We start from the raw sequence: 21,215 nt of genomic DNA, 5'->3' as shown, positions 1-21,215 counted from the left end.
AAGAGGCTGGCCTGGATTGTAGTAACAGTTGTCATTTCCCGACACTCTTGGGATGTGGGGGGTCATCTATTAAATTCTGCAAGTATCCTCTGGATTTTCTCACATATTTGCTCCCTCCAAATTAGGCTTTTCCCACTGAGCCATCAGGTTCTCAAGGCTCAGGACTGCAACCCTGCCTTTCACTGATCCCTCGGGAACAAAGAAAGCACACAGTGGGGGCACAGTAAGTGCAGGTAACCAAGAGCCCTGCTAGCTGGGAAGGCGTCGGCCCCTTCTAAATCTCAGGGGGCTCCTGACATGTCAGCACCCTCCATCAAGTTATTTTCTTTCCCCTTAAAATCTCCTAGGTAGGGAAGTATAGAAACACATTGTCTTGAAAGCCACCACACCTCTGAGCCCAGCGAGGGAAGAAGGGAAGCTCTACAACTTGATGGCCCTGCTGCTCTGCCTTGGGGAGAGAAGCTACTCCACTTTTGAAGAACAGAAAATCTTCCCTTAGGTCTAAGGGCCTGGGTTTCAGAGGTTCTGGCCAGGCCACATGGGGAGGGGGAAGGAAGACAGGGAGGGTGGAGGCGGGACGAGGGCTGCTTCAGTGCCAACATTCTCAGGTGGTGCTAACGTGTTTCCCACAACCCCCCAGGGTTCTATAGCCTCTGCAGGGGCGGATGTTTCCTGCCCTTTGTTTCCACCCTCATCTGGCACTAAGACACTAGGGACTGGGAGGGAAGGCCCAATGGAACATCTTGGCATGCATGTCAGAGGTGGCTTGGCAGGCACACTGCCAGTCTGGCAGCTTGTCCAGAGGACTGGGCTCCTGAATGTGCTCCAAGGGGCTGCTGAGGAAGGGACATTTAAAAAGCCTGGGCTTCTCAATCACCTCCTAAACACTCTCCCTCCACACAGTCATCAACTATATCAGTACAACATCTGTATAAGTCAGGAGCCCAGAGCCCAAAGCCCATTCTGAGGATGATCACAACAGAGCTCCAAGAACTAAGGGTGCCTAGACAGTTCCTGGAGACAGCCAGCTGGACTTCTCTGGTCTGAGGGTAGAAGCAAGCCAGTGGGTCCTGAGATACTGACCCTGCACCAGTACCAATGATCAGACAGTTGTAAGGGCCCAAGTGTCAGGAATCCACAGGCATGAGCCAAGGGCTTATTCTGGAGGGTTTCCGTCGGCCTGGCCTTAGGGTGACATTGGCCAGAAGAATGCTACCTCCAACCAACAGAATGATCATGAAAAGCTACAAGACAATCAGACCAAAGGCATCTAACCACTTCAAAATCCTCCCAGCCTCCCTGCCAGACCACCCAGCAACACTGCCGTTATCTGCCAGGGCTGAGTGTTTACCAATAACGGGAACCAGCTTTGCTGTTTTACTGCAAGCTTTATAAGGATAAAAACAAGGGCTGGGCTCATGCAGCCTCTGGTTGCTGGGACACAGGAGTCCATTTGCTCAAGCAGTTTAAGCCACGGATCAGCCATAATAATTTGAACTGCTTTGATTATTAAACAATTTTCTTTGCCCCACACATTCCCTACTTCCCTGCAAATCCTGTCTTACACACGCAGCAAGGCTCTGCCTGCCTGACCCTTGGGTCATGGGGTGTAGAAGGGGTTCTGTGCACATGCGTGGCTGCTCTGGCCTGACTCACCGATAAGGGGCACCACCAGGATGTACTTCCTGCTCTCCAGCAGCCGTGCCAGACTGGCCAGGTGGTCAATGAAGCCGTTGGTGTCTGGTACAAGGAACAGGGGTCTGATCTCGAGCTCCATCTGCCTCATCTGACTCTGGTCCTCCAGGACGGCCTAGGGGAAAGCAGAATGGTGAGTGAGCCAGGGAGTGAGCAGGCAAGCGGTCGGTGAGCCGGGCCCTGACTACACAGTGGGTCAGCACTCTGCCCTAGGAATCTCCTCCCGCTCCAGGGCAAGTCAGCTCCTGTCAGTCCTGAGGCAGAGGGCCAAGGGCTGGACAAACCACTGCAGTTAAAATCAACACAGACCAAGTGACCTGGGGGATGGGGATTTACTAAAAATCTACCTAGGACTGGAAATGACCCAGATTGTATTAACAACAGCAGCAGCAACAAAAACAGGTTTCTGAAGACTCTGGGCTGAGAAAGAGAGAGTTAGGTTTCTTGAGTATGAAAATGGTTTTGTGGGCCTCCCTGGTGGTGCACCCGGTTAAAGCACGTTGAAGCCTCTCTGCAGCCGCTGCAGCACCAGTTTGATCCCTGCCCAGGGAGCTGACCCACACGATGCGGCAGACCTCTCCTCTCTCTTCCGCTGCTCCCCACAGCAGTGTATTTCAGTCCATCTGTCTGTTTTGTTCCCCACTCTGTCTCTGGTGAACCCTTTTACCCCTGCACCTCTGGCCTGTGCCACAGCTCTTGCATGCATAAATAAATAAATATTAAAAAGATGAATTAAAAAAATGGTTTTATATAACTGTGCAACATATAGCAGGGCATGTCTCAATTTAGATACTACACAGAAATTTATTTTCCAAGCAATTCATTTCAGGTTACTTCACTGTAGTTAAAAAAAAGATGAAACTAAACTCAAAGAGTACACAACACTGATGCTGGTAACTAATACCAAAATTTCCTGCAGCAGCAGGAGCCCAGACAGTGTCCTGAATCAGGGCTGATTCACATGTATGCACGAACACCATACTGCCGTCCCTTACACCAGCAGTGTTCCCCAAATGCTGGTCTGTGTGTTGTATGTGTGCTCCTGTCACAAAGCTATGAGGTTAATTTTTTGCCATTATTCACCTGACATTTTTCTTAAAGCTGAGTTTCTTTTCCTTTGCTTAGTCTTTTCTTAAGCAATTCTCTCCATGATATCAAGGATTTAACAACCTAGTACTATGCTTACTAGTACAAGCTAAATTTCCATATTAAACAGTCAAAGTGTCTCCTTCACACTACTAAACCACCCCCTCAGGGAGCTCCAGTTTTCTGGGGACCACATCTTGGGAAACACATGGCTTGTGCTTGTTAGTTTTACGGATGCTCACATCTTTTCAGGGAGGCCCCAAGGCACATCTGTGAAAGGCCCAATTTTCTTAATTCTCACGGAGCCTCCTGCACATAGGTCTGGGTAAGTCTGTCACTAAAAAACATGGTCACCTTTGTACTGCGTCCTCTTCAGGGGACCATGGCCAGGAAGAAAACTGATTTACAGCATCTGTCCAGACAGCAGCTCTTTGCATATGGAGCTGAGGGTGGTAACACAAACCTACCAGGGGCCAGGTGAGCTGGTCCCAGGCTTGTCACACCGTCTTCATGGCTTTCTGCTGCACGCCAACTTGCAGAGACACAGAAACACAGGGCGGGGGAGTAGATGTGCGTGCCAACTGATCTGGGGCCACAGCACTGAGTCCTGGCCACCAACAGTTAGTAGGAAGGATGCTCTGGTTTCACTGGCAATGACAGTAAAACTGAAAGGGCATGCCTTCCAATACTGGGGGTGGTGCTCTGTGACCTGTCGGGGACCTTTCCCTATGAGTAAGTTGTTGCTGCCACTGCCACCACAGCTGGTGGAAGGCACAGACCATAGGACACTGGCAGGCCTGAGAATCTGGCTGTGAGGCCCAGTCACCTAACGTCTCCATACTGGTCTCACCTCACTTAGGGGAAAGTCCCACTGCTGCTGGCCACTTTCCCAGGAGACTTGGGTCACTGTCCTATACCACAGAGCTGCCAACGAGAGGGTACACATTCACCAGCTTCACGAGGACATTGAAACAACTTTTTAAGTTGAAGGGCAGTTGACATACATATACACTATGCACACATCACATTTCATATATCTCTGTATTGCATTTATATATAAATTATGCAACGGTTTGGTATTTCCATAAGGCCAGGACACAGTCTGCTTAGGCTAAGTCTTGTCCCACACAGAGACTAAGTCTTGTCCCACACAGAGGCATTCTTGTTCCCCATTTCCTTGGCTTTTGATGTTCTCTAGTCAATTTTCCACTGTCAGGAATGTCTTTTCTGATAACCACAGGGCTCTCAAATCTGTCTTTCTGGGTAAGGAGCAGAGTAAGCACTGACACTGGCCGAGGAAGGTCTGAGGTCACCAGCACCTACACTGACAGGGGCTAAGGGTCCTAAGAACACTGCAAGCCTGCCACCACCCTACAAAGACTCCCACATCTTGGTTTCCCTATCTCAATAATGACACTTCAGCTCTAGTTTGACTCTAAGGAAGTGGAACTGGCTGCCACTTTTTACCTCTTGTGAATGAGCTCCCACACTTGCATCAGACTAGCTTTAGAGCCTGCAGTGGTAGGAGGGTCTTCAAGCTAAGTGATCAAGACAGGCCTGGGGTTAACTGGTTTACTTGTGTGCTGTGAGGACGGGATGGAGGAAAACTCTAGAAACAGAGTCCAGGGAAGCTCTAACTGTCTGATTTCTTTGAGCTCTGGCTCAGGGCCAGAAAGGTGAACAGAGGCCACAGTCTCTTGGGGAGGTGGTAGCCTTGTTGGTTCCCTGGGGTTGGGGTGGGGTCAAGTTGTGTGAGAGGCTGGTCAGAGCTGTGCTGCCATCATCCGGTCCCAGGGACGCCTGCAGACAACTTCCCTTAACCTGGCTCTGCCCAGTGAGTCACCACACAACTGCTTCCTGTTCCCCACATGCCCTTACGAAGTCTTCAGGGGGTAAATGAAGCTGCCCCTTCTGCTCCTGAGGTACCAGTGGGCTTCCAAGGGGGTCATGCCTGGGTCATGAGCCTGATCCAGTCTCCTCCCCTTCAGACTGGCAGACTAAGGCTGGGTTGGGAGTCTGCAGGCCCTCTTCTGTGGATGCCTATGTTCCCAGCTCTCTCTGAGTGGTGGTGTGTGTGCGCTAGTGTGTGCGCTAGTGTGTGTGTTTAGCATTTGCCCTCCCAACTTTTCCAGATTTTACCCGTCAGATTCCTGGCAGCTGTGCACGGCGCCTGTGCCGGCCGTCACGTCCCATTCCGATCTCTGGGTCGCACGGTGAGAGAAGGACACAGGATGCGCAGGGAGTGAAAAAGTGATGTCGGTGGGGAGAGTGCCAAGTCCCCACTCACAGCCATGGGACGCTTGGGGAGAAGGGGGAAGCATGCTGCTGTGGAGTTCAGAGGCCGGTAGTGAGATTTATTTTTGTTTGTATGAGTAAAAAGCTGCAGAAGCCTCTGGTGGGGGTGAGGGGGGCGCACATGGAATGCTGTGATTCAGACAGACTGGCCCTAGCCTGGAGTCAAGTGTGCAGACCCGGAAGGAGAGTTCCATAGGGCCCTTCTCACTACAGCTATGGCTGTGCCACAGTGCTCCTTGGGTAATCAGCAGTGACACTCTGATCGAGACCAGCGGCAGTAAGGGCCAAACTGTCCAAGTGTGGGAGAGAAAAAGAACTGTTTTGGGAAAACGCTACGTAACCAGTTTTCTCTGATGCACATCCTTGAGCAAGCTAGTGCGGAACTGGGAAAGAGATAATACACAATAACATCTGATGAGGAGGCTAACAGGTTTGGGTCCCCAGGAAGGGGTCTTCTATAGGTTAAGTTCCTTCTTTTGGATAGCAGGGATGATGAGGGGATGCTGACCCACTTGAAAATTACAAGTAAAGGTAATGCATGGCTCACATGAGAGTTGTGGAACTTGAAGAACGTGTATCATGAAGCAGTAAGATGAAGAAAAGGTCATCTTAACTGTTCCTGCTGCTTAGGGTTCCTCAGGGAATTATGGCTGCTTCCTTCCCTTTGTAGAGTGATGGGATCACCTAGCCCTGGGTCTGTCTGGCCAGAGCAGTGTCCTTATCTGAAGTGAGAAGCTTTGTGACACAGCAAATTTCTACGTTCACCTTGTATGTGAAAGTACCTAAGAGCCTGATAATACACATTACTAACTTGATGTCAGTTTCTTTTTTTTCCTTGCTAGGGAGCAGAACTAGAGGTGGGGAGGGGTGAGGCAGGTATTCTGCAGGTAGGGGCTGCCAGCTTTCTTGGGAGCAGTGTGGTTAATACTTTGGGGCCAGGTTATTCATGGCAGTTTCTACTTAGGATCCCTTCTCTGCATGTCCAAAGTCTGCATGTCCAGAGTTTAAAATACTTGCTTTCTTTTTTAAAAAGTTACTGGATGAGAACTGATTTTGTATTCAAACTGAGTTAAGTCCAAGCGGTACTGCCTTCTTGTCTTTGACCATACCTACTACACAGTTTAATTCCTCCTAAGAGGTCAGTGAGTTAAATCACACAATCTCAGAATTGAATGGCACTTGCAAAGTAATCTAAATTTTACCTTCTAATTTTGAGAAAGCCCAAGAAGTGTGTCCTCTCCAGATGGAGAGGGTGGTAGGGTGAAGCAGGATACCCCTGAGCTTGCTCCAATCAACAGCCTGAGGTGTGTTCCAGCCAACAACCTGACCTTTGTGCAGGAGGACAGGATGCTGCAGGAGCCGGGGAGGTGACAGCAGCTGGAGCAAACTGGAGGCCCGGCACCACAGTCTGTAGAGAATCTGGAACCAGCTCTGGAACTGGCTTGAGCAGGGAGGGCGTTTGCCCAGTTCCACATGCTGATGTGCTTTCCTGCCCAGGCGTGAACGTGCCCCTGACCTGGTAGTGTGCTGGCTCCCACCCTGCCTCCGACAGCTAGGAGCCAAGGCTGAGTGTCTGCCTTCCGCTAGCTTCCATACAGGTGTGGGGGGATCTGTGCATGCCCCATTGTTCCACAGCGACACCCCCCTCCCCCCCCAGCTGGGTGGCAGTGTGAATGGGCTGTAGCTATATTTAGAGTGAAACTCCTGGGGCCACCACAAAGGAGTGACTGCATCTTCAGGAGGGTGGGTGGGCGGGAAGGGGACAGGGGAGTGTAGCTATTTTCAGAACACATGTCATTGCTGGCTACAGAGCAAGACTGTGGCCATAATGCCGAGGAAACAATAGCTGTGGCCAGAGGAAGAGCCTGTTATGTTTCAGGTGGGATGTTTGCAACTGCTCAGGAAACCTGACCCCACCCGACAGCAGCACAAATCACAGTAAAGTCTGGTGGAGGCGGGGGATTCACAGGGCCAGGGTTAGTATGAGGTGCCAAGAGGACACACCTCATACTAGCCCTGGAGGAGGATTTTCAGTGACTGCTTTGCTCACTGGTTGGGAAAGAAGCACTTCTGACCAATTTCCCAGACAAACCATGTACCCTGCTCAGGATTCTGGATACTTCCCAAGAATGGCATTGGGGGATGAAAGGAACCCAGGCAGCAAGCTGCAAGGTGGGCAAAACCAACCCAATATGAATAGCTGTCTCAATCAATAGGCACACAGCAACAGGCAAAGCCTGGGCTCAGTCGGATAGGGGGCCCCAAAGCCCCAGGTGAGTGGACTTGGCCCCCTAGCATGAAGCTGCAGACTCTGCAAGCAGCCCACACCCATTTTCTGACCTCCACTCGGCCCCATTCACCAGTCTGCATGCAAGGCCGGAAGCAGGGAGGGACAGGCAGTATGCAGAGGGAGGGGGGGGCCTCACCTCCCCCAGCCCCACAGATGAGCTTAGGCCCAGGGGTCTAGGTGGATGTGGGGGAGTGGGGGGCGTGTCTGCAGCTCTAGATCTCAGCTGGACTTTATAGCCATCATGGGGGCCAGGAGGATTTTTTTCAACCCCATCTTCATATCCCCTTCCCCAAACATGTGTGGTTCCTGTTTTGCTGCATCTGTAAAAAGTGCTGGGAGCTGGGGACTTGCCTTACACCTCTCGGTTAACACCCCTGGAGACTGATGGAGTTCAGAATAGTGTAATTTATAGCCCATCTCTCCGATCTTAATTCACTCGATGCTCCTCTCTTCCTTATTGTATTAGTGTGACCCAGGTACCTGCCAACAATAATGGCCTCTCTAGCTAGGAGCCTCTCCCCCACTCCCAGGACAATTTATACCTTTTCCTTGGGATTTTCCCCCCTTAAATTAAACAAAAAGAGGAAAAATAAGAAAAGGTTAACATGGGTTTGGAGCACTGCAGCCCCGTGGTTCTGGGCAGGGAGCCAATGGCCCGAGGGCACACACATGTGTGTGCTCTCCCAGAAGGGCCTTCACCGGCCCTGTTTTACAGCCACCTCGGCACAGACTCCAGGGTTCACGCATATGGCCAGACAGATGTGTCTGGCTTACGTTCAAGGCTGGAAAATGAAGAATTATGGAAGTGAAGGGCCCCGGGCATTAAAGCAGGGAGGGGGGAGTAGGGAAGGGGGGAATTTTTCCTCTGCTGAGAAATCCTCCTGTGGCTGTGAGGCTGGAGGAAGAAGGCTGACAGGAGGCAGGGCCGCCAGCAGTGGTGCATGTGGGGCCTGTTCTTAAAGGGGCCACAGCAACTCAAGTCCCAACAGGGCCCTAGGCGCCTGGGCCACAGCAGCCTCCTCTGAAGGAGGCTGAAAACAGGTTTCCCTGAGTAGGGGCAGCAACCGGAAGTCAAGTCTCGATCGTGACCTCCTATTTGCAAGGTACTGCTTGTCGCTGGAGAGGGCGAGTGCAACACTTGTTCTAGACAAGGCTGTGTTCTGTGGCATGTGCTCGCACAGCACCTTGTACTTCCTTTCTGTAACAACCTTCACACTTCAAATCACTGGTCTTTCCACTCCACTGTATGCTCTGGGATGGGACTTTTTGTTCATTCCTATGTTCCCTGACCACCACTTACTAATGTGAGTTGAAGACAAGGTACCTGATTCCAAGATGTTCACAGTATGGGGAGAATAAGCCCAGAAATAACTGTAATCGGAGACATGACATAACTTTTGCAAATGAGGTATAAATCAATGCCACAGGAATACTGAGCACAGAGAGGAATTCTTCCTGGGGGGAATCAGGGAAGGCTTCACGGGAGAGATGGCGTTTCATCTGAGAATTGAAGGAGGAATAGAATTTCAACAGGTAATAGAAAATGTGTAGTAGAAAAAGGGTACTCTGGTTGCAGGAAGAACATGAACAAGGCCCCAAGAGAGGAAAAGGACAGTGCATATCTGGGGGCAAAGAGTGAAGGGGAAGGCGAGAGCTGTGAAGGCGGTAAGGTCTGAGCGTCTGGGCAGGCACTTTACATGCACTGTCTTTCTGAGGTACATGCTGTTACTACTTTCATTTTCTAGATGAGGAAACAGGCCTAGAGAACTTAAATAATTTGCCCAATGTCATTTAGCTCATGGGGGATGGGTTAAGAGGTTGGAAAAACAGACTGGGAACAAATAAGAAAGCCTTACATACAATAAGGCATTAGGCTGTTTTATCAACCAAGCAAAGGCACTGGTGATGTCTGACTAGGAGTGGCTCTTTTGAGAAGGGGATGATGAAAACATGTACGACGCCCTGGTGGAGCCCAACACGCAGACTGTAGCGCCTAGTCGTGGGCGGCGCCATTCACAGGTTACAGGGGAACAGCAGCCCCTGGAGTTGTGCAGGGTGGAGGCCCTGACTGCTACGATTTGAGGCAGCACCTGTGCTAGCACAGCTGCGGTGGCAGCAGGAACAGAGAGAAGGTAATAAGTAAATATATAGGATTTGAGAAGAAATGAAATGAGGGGTCTCCAAAAGTCAATGAAGAATTTAAGATGATGCTCTGGCTCTGGTTGTTACTGTCTATTAAGTCACTGAGCAAATACTTGCCCAGTGTCAACTCTAAGTGCTGAGACCAAAAAATAAGAGAAAGGAAAGAGACCAAAAAAAAAAAAAAAAAAAAAGGTGCTAAGGGGCCTAGGAGAGTGATATGATAAGAGAGAGGACAGATGAGGGAAGCCAACTACAATGGAGGCACAGACTTGACAAAGGCAGGGAGACGGTGACTTCTACACGATGCTTTGCATGCTGCTGGGTTGAATGTCAAGAAATGAAGGTAATGAGTATAGACAGAAATTCTAGGAGGACTGCTGCTGAGAAAGAAAAGCAGTCTTGAGAATGAAGTTGCTTTGTAACTGAGGCTACATACAGACCACAGGAGGAGGCTGCTAAGGAGGCAGCCATGCCGTGACAGACACTGCTGATAGGCATGTTACAGACTGGATCCCAACTGGCAGGGGGGTGTGAATATTTCTAAAGAATTATGGATCCCAACTGGTATTCACTCACTGTCCCAGAGCAGGGCTCTATGATGAGTGGTCACACTAATGTAAAACACTAGTGACCATTTCTGCACATGGTGTGTGTACCCATTATGCTAAGCACTTTCCATGAATGATCTCCTGTAGGCCTCACAGCAATTCTAAGAGACAGGTGCTGTTATCACTGCCATTTCACAGGCAAGGAAACAGGGTTTGTGAAGATTAAACAGTCTGGCTAAAAAGTTAGTTAAGTGGTAGAGTCCAGACTGACCAGGTCTCCGAACACATGCACTGGACATTATGCCAAAGGACAAGGGTGGGTGAAGAGAGGGCTGGAGCAGACATTCCTCAGGAGGCCTGATGCTGCTTATCATCTTGAAAGAGGAGAGCATGACCAGTTCTTCCCAGTCTAGAGCTAGTGAGCCTCTAATTTGAGGATAGACCCAGGAGAAACACTCGCTGAACGTGAAGGTATGTGTCCACACAGGGCTGAGGCTGGAGGGATCCCTGTGTGGAGACTACAGCCTCTCTCTGGGAGGAGCTCGGCCGTCACACTGGGAACCAGGAAGCAGACTGTGGCCTTGAAAGTCTGCTCCGTGAGAGCAGATGATCTCGACAGAGACTAATGGTTTCTTCAGTAGAGTTGAAGTAAGATTCAGGGGAACTCTGAAACACCTGAAATTGTGTGAAAGCTCATGCACGTGTGGTGTATAATCATAAATCACTGCTAAGGGAGAAGTTATCAGATTTTCTGAGAACCTGTCTTTGTCTTGGAGCCCAGGAGGAGGAATATTCTAGGCACCAAATTTAGTGTCTGAAAAAGAAAACAGGGTAATTCTAGACAGGATATTGTGAGATTCTTCTTGAGAAAATCCTGCTCATCCCTATTCCCTGCCCACGTCCTCTCATGCCCTACACAGTCACTGCCCTGATGGAAAAAACCACCTTCCCCAGCCAGGACCCACCTGGATCTTTTCTTGGCGACGCTGCTGCTCAGCTATCTTCCTGGCCAGAGCCAGCTTTTTGGCTCGAAGTTCTCGGATGTCATCCTCACCCCCGCTGCCTTCAGCTTCTGAATCTTCTTCGAAGTCTTCAACCACTACATCTTCCTCCTTTGAGTAGCAGAGCAGACCAGAGGAAGGAAGACACTGTGAGCCCGTGGCACTTACAGACCCACTCTTCTGTCCTTCCTAGTAACCCCCATGCTCCAAGTTATATGGATCACTCATTGCAAAAAAGCTCCTAGGAAGGTGCTTCCCTCAACTCAGGTAACCAGTAGAGAGAAGCTGTCACTCCTGCCCTCCACCTCCAACTGCTCCCTTTTGCATTCTAGGTCTCTTTCCTCTTAAAGTGTCACTCACATTCCCACACATACATTCTTCTTTGTACACACTCACAAAGTCAAACTTTGGGACCACTTTCATTTTAAAATCACCAAAGGGAAAAACAACAGAGAAAAGTTAAACTACTCAATTTAAATGCAATTCATGCTAATGATCTGATAGGAATCAACTCTGGCCAACAGCTGGGAGTTAGGCGGGGAAGCTTCTTTGCCCCAGATGGCTTTAGGGAGCAGATGCTGTAGCTCAGCAGACCTTGCCCTGGTTTCTTTTTAAGACCACAGCCTGGCGGTGTGAGGGCTGCTGGGCCCCACCACGGGAATTCACATGACATTGCTCAGCTGCCCTCCTGGGGCAAGGGAAGCCTCAGAGATGGCTGGGTAGCTTAAGAAGTGTAGTGCCATGCTGGTGGATCATTCTCCAGGGATGCCACCTCCATGCATGTAGCCTTAGCTTTCAGAAGCCCCCACTCCCTGGGTGGTCCCAGCCTCCATTCCTCTCTCTCACTTTTGGCCTTGGCCAGTAGAGAACATACAGCTGCCCAAGAGAGCTTCCTTGAGCGCTAGGGTTAGCAAGGGTAATGAGGAATGATTTCGTAGAAGATGCCTGTGTTTCTAACCAGATGATAATAATGACAATGATTATGACAGTAATAAGCACTTACTGAGTGCTTATTATGGGTCAGGTACTGGTTTAACTTTTTTCGTTGTTAACTCATTTAATGCAACAGCCTGTGAAATAGGTGCTATTATCACTATTTCATACATGAACAAACTGAGTTCAGAGCGCTAAATAATGTGCTCAAGTTCACAGAGCTAGTGGCAGGTTCAACCGCAGGCATCTGACTCCCAAGTGTGTGCTCTTACCAGAACTAAGGGCAGGCAGCACGGGGTTGGGTCCCGAATCTCGATAACGAGCCCAGCCCCGGTCCATAGTGGCTCAGCTTTGTCAGGCCTCCCATGGGCTTGCCAGGGACCTGTTCAGTACAGGCTGCGCTTTCCTCCATCTTAAAGTGATATTCCAATAGAGTCTCTTGGCTGAAAATGGCTGGTCAAGTGTGGGTAGGTAGCTGATGCTTGCCTTGGGAGCCAGTCTAGGGCTGGGAAGACAGCTATTTTGGTAGCATCCCCAAGGAACTGGACTCTGTTCTGTTCAAGAAGAATGATGCCTGAAGAAACATCTCCCCTTTCCTCTCCTAATCAGCCTAAGTGACTCAGCCTTGCAGTGTGGGGAGAAATGAGCTCTCAGGATGGGGCAGAACTGCTACTACCCTAAGATGTCTTAGGGGTCTAGTGTTCTGTCCACAGTCACCAGGCATCAGACAACCCAAAGGCTACAGTGTCACAAAGGCTCACTTCCAGAGAGGCCCAGGCCATGGGAAGGAGGAAGACTCTTTCTCTACACATTTCCTTCTTTGTTCGTGGGGTTAACCTGGACCAGGGTGAGTGGAGCAGGATTCCTGACTGGCCCATGGGGGAAACACAGCCTTTGCCTGCTCAGATCAGGGATATACAGGGTTATCATGGGGCTTGGAGTGAGCTTGACTGAGGTCAAAAGGGGGTCAGTGAGGCTTGTCTGAGGTTCACTAAGCTCTCACAGCAAACAGGGAAGTGTGGGGTTATGAAATTACACAGACCAGGGTAGGTAGGGTTTCCCAGGGGCCACTCACTTAAAGGAACCCAAGAAGCTCGTGGGAAAAGGAAGAAGTGGGCAGCACGGCGTGGTCACAACCTTTGCTGGTCAGTAAGCGTTAGGAGGCGGGAGAACGAGGCATAGCCAAGATCTGGAAGCTGAGGGCTGGTCTGTTCCTTGAAAGGGTGGAAGAAAACTCCTACCCTTGGTTTATATTGTGCCCCTCTCTGTGGATCTCATCCGCCTAACTGGACTTGGTGCTACAAACTCCACTGGCCAGAGGACATCTCTTAGAGCAACTCTGGAGAGCTAGCCTTGCTGATCTCCTACTGTCTTCCTACTGCCTGATCATCCTTAATGAATGGTGCAAGAACAGACACCGGCCACACTCTACCTGTGTTTCCTAACGTGGTGCCTTGGCTGGAGTGGCACAGCTTGGTTGACACCCTGCTGATTTTAGCGACGCCACTGTCTCTTCCCACAATGACAGCTCATTCTTTTCCATTATTCCATGCCCAGGTTTCATGGGTAGAGTCTGAATCGCAGGCTCAGTTTTATCCCTGAAACCACCCCTGTCCTGGAAGCTAAGCCTTGTGTCATCAGGGTGGGTGGGGTTCTCCAGTTATTCTACTGCAGCCATTCCAAGACTGCTCTGAAGACTCTGAACCAAAGGTGGCCACTCTATCACTGCTTCAGATCACAAACGACAGCTTCCAGCTGACATCTGGCTTCCCCGGCCTGTTGCTGATTTCATCCCTCCGCGCCCCACCCTGCTCCAGCAGGCACTTGAGACCTCTGTGGGCCAAATGACTATGTTGGCCTATGGGTGACCTGGCCTCTGGCTAGAATCACTTCCGTCCCTTCCCTAAGTCCCATGTTCCTTCCCACTGAAGGTCCCTCTATCTTTAACACTGAGATAAAAAGAAGGAAAGAGTCAATCTTCAGGCAAAAGTGAACTGTGTGTGCATACACACCCAGACAGAGTTACCCACACCCAGACACACAGCAGGCAGCTGGCAGTGATGTTAAATGCATGTATGTGCCGACACAGTCAAGCACTCACATTTACTTAGAACTCACAGACAGCAGGGAAGCTGGCAGCGGAGTTCAACTTAAACTGACACACAAATCCAGCACATACAGACCCACTTCAACAATCACTCTCAGGAAGACACACACACGCATGACAGGGCAACTGTTAGTGGGGTATCGGAGGAGTGGGCGTACAGCTGTGTGTGTGCACGCACGCGCACATGATCTGGAGTGAAGCAAGGGCTACAGGAACAACCAAGGGCAAACAAACAAGAGAATTCCTTAATCACATCAGGATGTGCAGGAGGGAGAGAAGGAGGGAGGGAGCAAAGGAGGGAGGGTAAGCTGGGGGAGGGGGTGATTTTCCACATGGGGCCAGCAATGTCAGCTCTTCCTGTACGTGTGCTGGAGGCTGGAGTTCAGGCCTGTGCTGCACTGAGCTCCACACATCTATAAACTTGATCCTCAGCCTGAACCCTAACACCCCCCCTCCACTCCCTTTCCTAAGCCTCCAGAGCTGCACATTATTAAACTCTTTCTTTCCCTCCCTTCTCCTCCAGTGCAACATTAAAAAGAAGCATCTGGAACTCGTAGCAAAGATGGAAGCACTGGGGTGGGACTGGCAGGAAGGGCACCGGCAGAGTGCACTCTTGAGAAGTTGGCTGGTCACGTTAACATCGACACTGTTCTAAGCGGTTATAAATAACCAGGGGTAGAAGCTGAAGCCTCAGGCAGAGCAGGGCTGGAAGGGGGGAAGGGAGCCTTCCCTCTACCACAGCGGGCTCTTCCCGCATAGTACCTCATCTTCCAGTTGTTTTCCCTCTTGGCTTCCCATTTCCTTTCCCATGGTGTCTGGGACGGGTGCCACTGACACATATTTTCCACCCTTGAATGCCAGCAGAGGCTCTTCTTGTCCACAAAGGGCTTCCAGAAAATACTTCAGCACCGTGACCCTTTTGCAGTCTGCTGCAATAACCTACAGGGCAAGAGGGAGAGAAGAAAAACAGCATTTATGCAAGGGAAGATGAACACGAGAGTCTACTGACAGAGGCAAATGAGCAATGTGTCCTGGGTACTGGGTAAGGGAGGCAGGCTGAGTGAGCAGGAGTGTGTGTGCCAGTGAGGAGGGCCAAGGGGTCACTGAGAACTAACATCTCTGAAGGAAGAAAAGTCACCAGTGCCTTTCCTTAGGTCATCTCTGGAGCAACAGATGACTCTAGAACCAGTGATAGTGATCTGTGGGTTTTTGTCTTTCTCTTATTAAAGTCCTATTATAAAAAAGAATATATTCTTCTACGTTTGGTATCTAACTGGTAGAAGGAAGGGTGAAGTATAAAACTGGTGTTTGCAGCATAGCCTTCTGGTACCCCTCACTACCACCCTCCGTTCTCCTCCCAGCTCTCTCCTCTCCAGACTCCCAAAGGAAAACTTCAGCCTGAGTGCAAAATGAATGATGAGGGCTTTCTTGGCTGTTTCATTTCAGTCAGATCATTTTGGGCTTCCCCTGACAGGTTCCTGCCCCACCTAAGAGCTTCCCATGCTCAAAAGACTGGGGTCAGGCAGGAAATTGTTGTCAGGAGAAGGGAGACAGGCAAAGCAGGTGGGGGGTGTTTCACCAAAGTTCTGCTCCTCCAGGGGTTCACGCTACCCTGCTCCCATGTGGTCACATCAGCACATAAGTCAATGCTGTCAGAGAAGCTGGGGCTGATTTAGCTGAAATGAAATTCAGTATCTTGAGCAATTGTCAAATTTGTAAGTGTTTCAGATGAAATTTCCATAGTCACTCTGTCTGGGGTCCTTCCCTGTGAGACCACACACACATGCCCTCACTTGCAAACCCATCTGTTTTGCTTGCACCCTCTCTCCATCTTCAGTCCTTGGGGTCCTCTCCTCCCTTACTGGCAGCATGCACTCACCAAGGGGTCCCTGCTTACGAGGAGCCCAGGAGCTGGTGAAGGCATTCTACACAGGGAAACACACTTTACCAGCCAGATGTGCCACAGGTGGCGGCCCCTTCATCATCATGGACTCCAGTTCATACTGAGCGTCCCTGCCCTCTTTAATACTTCTCCACTCTAAAAGGTGAAAAAGACTGCATGCAGTAGAGTATTAACTTGGTGAACATCTCTGACTGTGTGCCTGGTCCTTTATCAGTGAGTATGTTATTTTCCTCACCTGGACAAAACCCAACTGGTGGCTAGACATCTCATACCTTCATGATTCACTGGTAAGTGGTGTTAAGGGTAAGCGGGGCACACACAGGCTCACAGGAAGGACTTACAGACAGAGGTCGTTGGGTAACTCTGTGGATAGGGACCCTTCTCCTGTGGGACAACACCCCCCCCTCATTTGCAAACCCTTCTGCTCCACTTGCACCCTCTCTTCATCTTCAGCCCTTGGGGTCCTCTCCTCCTTACTGGAGGAGTGCCAGTACAGGCACCACAGGGAGTAGATGAGTCAGGCATGACCCGTGTCCTCTAGGGCACTATGGATAGGAGCACCTCTCTGTCTGCTGGCTGGCCAGGGTAAGCGCAGCACATACCAGGCAGATGTGTGCTCCATGACTCCATCCTCTGCCGCTTCCGGCCAAACTGTTATTCTCCTGAATGGGAGTGGCTAAGTATCACGACCACCTCCACCTGAGAGGCTGACCTAAAAGGGGCTCAGATACTCAGGAAAGACATAGGAAAGAACAGCTGTCTTGAGCTTGGGGTGCCTGGTCCTGGGTTTACCACCCTCTTTGAAGGAGGAAGGAGGCTCCCCCTGAACCAAAGCAGGTAACCATGAGTTCTATCGCGTGTATTCAAACATGTGATGAGGAAGGTTAGAAATACAGAAGCAGGGGCTAAAAGGCATTAAACAGAGCTGAAATGAGTAATAGCCTGGCAGGCAGCACGCACAGTGGCCTCCCTGCATCCCCAGCCTCTCACTTGCAGAGGAAACTTCTGCATTTCCACAAGACTGCCAGTTTCCTCTCTGTGGTCTAATTTTAACCACCTTGTCGTTACAGTGTGTGTCAGCCACCTGACCCCACTATGACCTCTGACCTTATGCCCCAGCTACTGCTTACACTATGGAGAATTATGTAATGGGTCCAGGACTTTCCTTTTCTGTGAGGTTGCTGCCACTGAATGGAGGTGGGAGTTAAGTGTTGAGAGGAGGACAGACAAAAAGCTTAAGATGGTTCTCGGTGTCACCTGTACAGTGCGAGGTATCCTGGCACTCCTGCTGGGCAAGCAGCAGAAGTCTGCCCGGCAGAGGAGCGTGTGACTGTGGCTGTGTGTGCGACAGGCAGGCAGGACAGCTGGAGCCTGGGCTGGGTGGCATGCCGACTGGCTCAGGAAGAAGGTGTGGCTCCTGCCAAGAGGAAGGGCCGTATGTGTGGACGTGGGGCTCCTGGAGATGGGGATTTCCAGGGCCCAGCAGGGGCCCAGGGATGCAGACATCCTCAGCCTGCCTGCAGCACATCCTCTGAGGACCACTGGGAGATGTCACTCACAAGGACACAAAGACAAAAAGGAGTCGTCATTGTGGCATCTCTCCTGTTCCAGTAACCTGGATTCCCTGGGGATTTTGTCTGCACAGCCATTATTCCCTCTGGTAGGGTCGTAGTATTTCTAGATAATTCTCAAGAGGGTTTTAGGGCTTTGGTCCAGTGAGGGATCAGCTGAGAGATCTGCAATGAGATCTGAAAAGAATTCTACCTATTTAGAGAAAAGGCACCGCGATTTTTTTGCAGTGTCCTCTCTCTTTTACAATCCAACTAACAAGGATAACCACCAAGGCTGTATAGTCTCTGAGGTTTCTAAAGGACATTGGGGGAAGGAGAAGGGTTCTAATGATTTAGCAGATAATGGAGCTGAGCGGCAAAAAGTCTAAGGCTTGGCTGGGGCAGAGAAACCTTCTGTCTCCAGTCCACTGCCCTTCTTGTCCCTTAAAGTATTCTGCTTTAAGGTAGGAGGAACAAGGGGAAGGACCATAGTTCTCTTGATCTTGCTCTACAGGAGGCTTTTGGGAATATTCTCTTAGACAAAGCCTCTAGCACTTCAGTAGGGGAAAAAAGCTGAAATATGGTTACTAAAGACCAACATGAGAGAAGTCTTTAAACCACCCAGAAAGAGTCAACTCCAAGATGATCTTTGCCTGGTCAAGGAAGACCTCTTGTTAGAAAAGGGGTAAAGCTAGGCTCCTGTTTGGAGGAAGAGTCTACATGAAGTAACTGACACAATCTCTGCAACAGTTCTCTCCATTCTATATTGGTGCAAAACAGAGAATATACGGGGTACGTGCACTATAGCCCTGGACAAACTCTTGATTCTCGACAACAGAAGGTTGGGCAGGAGGCCTTCTTCCTGGGCTGTTTACAGGATGGGCTAGACTGGAGTTAGGGTCAGGTGATAGATAGTACTGCTGACTGGGAATACTCTGGGAACTTGGGACTCAGCACCTTTTCAGTGGCAGTGATGGCCCTTTCAGAGTGACGTTCACTGTGCAGGAGATCAGAAACTCCAAAGTTAAGGGGCAAAATGTCTTACACAAATCACTCCAGTCATTTTTGAAAAGAAAATTGGGACTTTAGGTCATGGAAGAGCTGAAAGAAAAGCAGTTAAAGAAAGCCCCTTTCCCTTCCCCTGAAGACCATCTGAGGCAGCGTGCCCCATCAGTGGGAACTGAAACCTCTAACTTCAGGGCTCTAGCTATCACCCAGATCAGGTCCACACGCAAAGAACCAAAGCAGAAAGGAAAACTGAAAGTGAGATGTGGCAGGGTGATACAGGGTGTCCTGTCCCAGGCTCAGTTCCTTAGAGAGAGATAATGTGAGCATGCATGGGTTAAGAGGAGGTTGGAGCTAAGAGGAAGGTTAGGTCCTGGGAAAAGCAGGAACAAACTGCTAGGCCAGGAGAGAAGAAGGCAGACTGGGTTACTTACTAGTCTGGAGTATCTTAGGTGGGGCAGTGGAAAAGCAAAGAATGAATGTTTTCAGAAAAATAGTGACTCTCCACAGTTATTCAGCAGGGCACAAGCCCTGCCTGGACAGAAATGCACAGGAAGGAACAGAAAAAGAGACTTAAGCAGGCTTTGGGAAAGGGGTGAAGTGAGTGAGGGAAAAAGAAGGTGGTGGAGGGAGGAGGGAAAGAGGGATGGGGGAAGAGAGAGTTTCAGAGGTAAAGAGGAAAGAATGAGAAGGGAGCACCAGGCACCACAGACTGACATGCTCTGGGCTGTGAGACTTTCACTTCAGGCCCATTCTAGCCAGGGAGCAGGAAGGGATCAGAGGGCTGAACCAGGCCTCTGGATGTAAGTTCTAGGGAATGAGGTACTTATGTAACTGAGTGGTCCCTAGGAGAGGGAAGTTAACAGAATTGAGGTGCCCTATAACACTTACCCCATCATTACAGGGTCCCTGTTTTTTCCAAACGGATCTGTTGGAAGGCATGAGCTTTATAGTGGTGGATTAGATTTTGCACAATTTCTTTTTCTGAGTTTTTGGTTTTGGACAATCAGACTTTGAACTTGCATTATCAACCAGTTCAATTTTTTTTTTTTTCTGGTGTTAAAAAGCCCTGTTTGCCACTGCTTCTCTGGTTAAAGAGAAAAAATCACACGGGTTTTCCCCTACAAACTCTAGTTTACAGGTTGTTTTTCTTGTTTCTCTAAATGGAGCCAATTATTCTCACATTTGTTGAAACCTTCAATCAAACTTTATAGCTTGTTAATTTTACAGAATGTCCTTAGAGCAAATAGGATGCAGGCAGGAAAGTGAAGTCTTGTTGAGATTATTAAGAGAGCTTAAAATAGCCTACAAACCCACCACTAATGCTGGTAAAACACAGGCTGCTTGGCTGATTTCTGAGGTCAATTAGCAATGGGTTAATTATCATCTTTAATGAGCCAAGTATACAGGATGGGCTATAAGAGACTCTCACACTGGGAACCTCTCTTTACATGCGACTCAACCTCACAGAAGACCGAAGGGTGAGTGGGACAATTCTGTAGTGGCCAAGGGTGGGTCATTCTGAGAAAAGGTCTGCCAATGAAAGTTCAGACACAGGGAATCCTCTGGAGCTGGGTGGACAGAGGAAATGGTTTATTCACATTCCTAGGGGGAGGGGCTTCCAGATGGAGCAGACTTCACAGGCAGGAGGGAAGTTGGCCACAAGGATGCACAATCACTCTGGAGACAGAAGCAGTAGCTTTTGATGGGAGACAGACATTTGTAGCCTACTTGGGTAGGAATAATTTGGTGTTGAATTGTTAGAGTTCAGAGGGGAAAGAGAAGCACCTGTCAGGTGCTAAATGACAAAGGGGCAGAAGGAAAAAAAGGTACAGGTCTTTGTGTCAGATGCAAATCCTGACAATCCCTGGGCATACTATTCAAGGGGATTAACTCAATCAGCATTTCATTCTTTACCTACCCCTGCTATAGCAGAGCCTCTTTACTAAACAAAGGCAGCTAGAATAGCCGGAGTCACTTCTGGTCCCAAAGTGAGTCCAGACTCAGCCTTCCCTACTCTTAGGGTTGATCTGTGCTGTGGGACCAATGGGTCACAAGATGAAATGCCAACATTACCGGCAAACCCACAGCTGACCTATCATTGCAATCACTTGGTCTCAACAGGGTTCTCTTCTTAGTAGAGGCAACGTGGGCCACTGCCAATCAGCTAGACATGCACAGATGTTTCTTTAGAGTGGTATGGCAATCTGCTCACCCCACCCATCCCTGCTGTGTGTGCGCACAGGGCTATGTGCATGTGTGCACGCATGCATGTGTTGGTCTATCGTCTTCTGGAGAGTGGCTGGTGGGAACTGGGGAGACCTGGGGGAGGGGACTACTTCAATAATTTTATTGAAGATACCAAAAGGTGTACTTGGTTACTGAAAGGGAGATTATGTCCACCCTGGAGGGAGGGTCTGGAGAACAGAGGAATCGTGGAACACATACTGGCAGTGGGAGACTAAATAGGAAAAACCTTTGGAAAAGGCAAAACAAGGGCGTTGGTCAAGAGACTGGGTTTCATAGACAGGTCAACCTGAGTTCAAGTCTTTTTTTAAAAAAGATAACTTTTAAAAAAGATTTATTTATGCATACAGAACTGGGGTACAGGCCAGAGGTGCTGGGGTGGTGAGAGGATTCAGAGACAGCGGGAAACAGAA

The 21,215-nt window shown here is 49.7% G+C and overlaps 1 protein-coding gene across 1 annotated transcript in view; it reads right to left on the bottom strand.

Annotated features, from left to right (window-relative positions):
- The window catches only part of SMG6 (SMG6 nonsense mediated mRNA decay factor), a 207,773-nt gene that overhangs the window by 6,767 nt on the left and 179,791 nt on the right, over nucleotides 1-21,215 (bottom strand). Inside the window, exons 14-16 of the mRNA XM_004684788.2 lie at nucleotides 14,860-15,036; nucleotides 11,022-11,168; nucleotides 1,657-1,810 (exon numbers count right to left, since the gene is read on the bottom strand). Of these exons, the coding sequence (XP_004684845.1) occupies nucleotides 1,657-1,810; nucleotides 11,022-11,168; nucleotides 14,860-15,036 (478 nt within the window). The remainder of the gene's footprint in view (nucleotides 1-1,656; nucleotides 1,811-11,021; nucleotides 11,169-14,859; nucleotides 15,037-21,215) is intronic.

This window comes from Condylura cristata, unplaced genomic scaffold, assembly GCF_000260355.1.
Source record: "Condylura cristata isolate star-nosed mole 26May11 unplaced genomic scaffold, ConCri1.0 scaffold00017, whole genome shotgun sequence".
Lineage (NCBI taxonomy): Eukaryota > Metazoa > Chordata > Mammalia > Eulipotyphla > Talpidae > Condylura > Condylura cristata.
This window is presented reverse-complemented; position numbering and strand designations above follow the sequence as displayed.